This window comes from Puccinia triticina, chromosome 14A, assembly GCF_026914185.1.
Source record: "Puccinia triticina chromosome 14A, complete sequence".
In the NCBI taxonomy this organism is placed as follows: domain Eukaryota; kingdom Fungi; phylum Basidiomycota; class Pucciniomycetes; order Pucciniales; family Pucciniaceae; genus Puccinia; species Puccinia triticina.
In genome coordinates this window covers 4,913,572-4,916,696 of record NC_070571.1, presented here as the reverse complement: position 1 = coordinate 4,916,696, position 3,125 = coordinate 4,913,572, and the positions used below count along the sequence as shown (strand labels likewise).

Genomic DNA, 3,125 nt, shown 5'->3' with positions numbered 1-3,125 from the left:
TGGAAATTGGAATGCTTTGCTAGCTTGGTATGAGAGAGCAGCAGTTTCCTTGAAAAATCTAGAAGAGGCAGGAGGTGGCAGGGATATCAAGTCTTGCTGATCTACTTCTGAAATACACAAGGTGCAGGGGACCTCACAGGGGACTGGGGAAGAAGTAGAGGGGAAAAACTGGCAAGCTTGAAAAGAATCCTTTTGCTCCTCTGCAATTCATAGGGGCCTATTGATCTGTATTCCTGCTCATCAAGCAAAACCCAAATCAGCCGGGCCATATCTTCCCACTGTAAAAGTTTCCCCACAAGAGTTCCTCCAACTCACTTTTCTTTGGCCCCTGTGACCCTCGCCCGGACTCGGGCGACCTTATCGCCGTAGTGTCCTCGCAAAGTGTCCAGCTTCCCCTTGAGCTTGTCCCTTTTGGAGGGGCTGTTGTCCGTCAAGGAGGGACGCGTGTGGGTAGTGATTTGGTTGAGCCAGCCGTTCCTGATGGTGTTGGCGTCAGATAGGCCTTGTACAACAAAGCCCATCCCGCACCGGCCGAGCTCCTGATCGGATGCGGATGTTTCGAGTAACACCTGGCATTGGGCTTTGAGTTGATTGTACTCTTCAGGGGCTTTGTGCTTCTTCTGCTCGACTCTTCCTATCCATTTCTTGCTCTGGAGATGGATGATGGGACTGGTTGAATCAAACCACCATTCATGCTCAAAGAACCTGTTTCTGGCCACATGAATTTGGAGGATCTTCTTGGCCAGTTCGTGCTGCCGCATGATCCGCGCTCCCGGCTCTCCCGGCCTCGACTTGGAGAGTGAGCGAGGGATGTGGTTGGCATTGTATTTGAATATCACATTCCGGATCCAGAAGTTTGACAGTACCTCTTCAAGACTGTTGGTTGTGGAAGTGGCTTCCGAAATGGTGATCACATATTCTTTCAATCGGTCCAACTGATTTCCATGAGGGTTTATGGTCGAGCCTTTCCATTCAAAAGTCTGATAGAACCCCTCGTCAAGGAATACTCCCCATTTAACCGAGGAGATGTCTTCCCCAACGACTCTTTGGGGCGCCATGTTTGCAAACAGCTTCTGCATTGATCTGAGGAGAATCTTCCCCCGAGTGGTCCTGTCAATCACTTGAATACCAAGCTCCACTTTGTCAGCCGCCTGCTCCCGATTGATTCAGCCAGTTTGCTATGCTTACAATTGAGCCACCAATGCAATTCCACACTTTTCGAGTCCGCTTTCAAGAAATCCATGTCCGGCAAGAAGTTTTTGAAGTTGGAGAAGTGGGGGTAATATTCTCCATAACAGTCAACAAGGTGTCTCCCCAGGGATTTGATGATTCCGTCAGCCTTGAAAAAGTTTCTCACTTGTTCTACGGTGATCAGTTGGTGTTTGTAGAGGAGATGAAGTGCATAGAGGGCATCTCTGACCAAGATGAATTCTGCATTTCGCAGGCTCTCTCCATCACGCTCTGTGTCCAGGATCCCCCTCAGGGTTTCCAGATGGTCTGCTCCTTCCTGCTTCCTAGCCAGTTCCGCATCAAACATATGCAGACCTTCATCAAGGTCTTTCCCAACGAGTGGCCCAAGCTTGGCATCATAAAAGTCGTGTAAAAGGCCAAAGGCTGGCTTCATGTTGTTGGCAGGATGGCTGTCCGGTAGCCCCAGCCTCCCTAATTCTAGCCGATCGTCTATCAACAGATCTCTAATCTTGTTGATCATCTTGGTATCGCGGAACTTGTCCTCTTTGCTTGCTGGATCACCCACTTATCAGCTCCATGGATCGTCTGTCTTGGTCAGCCGAATCAAACTGGCAACGCACCATGGTGTGACACACTGTCCGATCCGCCTGTGTATGGTGAAAGAGTATCAAAAATCAGGCGACAGCCGGAGTCAAACTGAGAGGGAGAGAGAAGACAGTGGACAGCTTGCCCATTTGTGCCCAGATGTCCGCTCTGCGGTCGATCTCGAGCTGAGGGAGGTCGTAGCGCGACATTTCTACAGGATTTTGAATCGGTAAATTCCGAATCCCTCATTATGGAAGGTATTTGTAACGACAGACCTCTAGAAGCTTCCGTCGAGGACGGGCTGTATGCGGCCGCATGGTATCCATCTGTTCTCGTGAAAAATGTTCGTGATGGATGAGCGCTGGAGTGAGCGGCGTGTTGTATCAGCTGGCGGGACGACTCACCGGCCCAGGCGGGATCGACGATCCCCGGCAAGTGTTGCATTCGCTTGCCGAGTCTGTTCCCATGCACGGCCCCCTGGAGGAGCAGAGCTGCTAGAGCGAGCGATGGGCTGAGTATGTGCCGCATGTCTACTTTTGGTGGTGCACTGGCGGTTGGTTGGGATGTGTGATGATGGCTGTGAGCAGAGACAGAAAACTAGTTTATATATATATTGGTCCTGGGTTTGCCCGGGCGGATGGATGATGAAACAGCATCCCCCGGCAGCACGTTTCTTGCAAAGATGTATGTATGTATATTGTTTTCTTGGCGGCTTTCATCGAGACACTACAGGCCCGTCGACCGGATGAGAGCACCGGCGAGAACAGGGGACGAAACCTGCAGCAGCCATCCGTCGTCCTCATCTCCGCCCGGCTGGCGTGACTCGCTGGCTGTCCGCAGTGGGAGGTTCTCTCGGCTCCCTCGCTGGGGCTGGTCCCTGCGGATCCACGCCGCGGACAGGGCTGTGGCTTGCAGCCCCGCAGAAGCCCGCAGGCACTGGCTCACCACCCCACACACGCTTCTCTCCCCAAGCTCCGACCCACACACAACCCACCATGGCCGCCCACTCGCCCCTCCTCCTCCTGCTCCTCCTCCTCCTGGGCCTCACCAGCATCCAGCGAGCGGCTGCACAGCAAATAACGATCCAGTCGCCGGCGGCCGGCGCCGTCCTGCATCGCGGGCAGCGGGCCGACATCGTCCTCAAGCTGACCTGTGAGTGCGCCCCCTTGCGCCCCCCACAGCCAGCGCTGAGGGCTGACAGGAGCGCCCCGCAGCCACCACGTCGTCCGTGCAGACCGTCGCCCTCACGCTCGGCCTCAGAGCCCAGGCCTCGGGAGCCGCGCTCGTGCTCAAGACCCTCTACGCCAGCGACCTGCACATCGACCCGCGCGACTACAGCTACCGCTTCT

The 3,125-nt window shown here is 54.4% G+C and overlaps 1 protein-coding gene across 1 annotated transcript; it reads right to left on the bottom strand.

Annotated features, from left to right (window-relative positions):
* Window positions 1-311: 311 nt before the first annotated feature.
* PtA15_14A444 (uncharacterized protein) lies at window positions 312-2,220 on the bottom strand (the record flags this gene model as incomplete). The annotated part of the gene is made up of 6 exons (XM_053163161.1): window positions 312-1,120; window positions 1,189-1,743; window positions 1,812-1,838; window positions 1,922-1,987; window positions 2,052-2,102; window positions 2,181-2,220. 6 exons carry the CDS (start codon window positions 2,218-2,220, stop codon window positions 312-314), a joined length of 1,548 nt encoding a protein of 515 aa, XP_053027115.1.
* Between the last annotated feature and the right edge of the window lie 905 nt (window positions 2,221-3,125).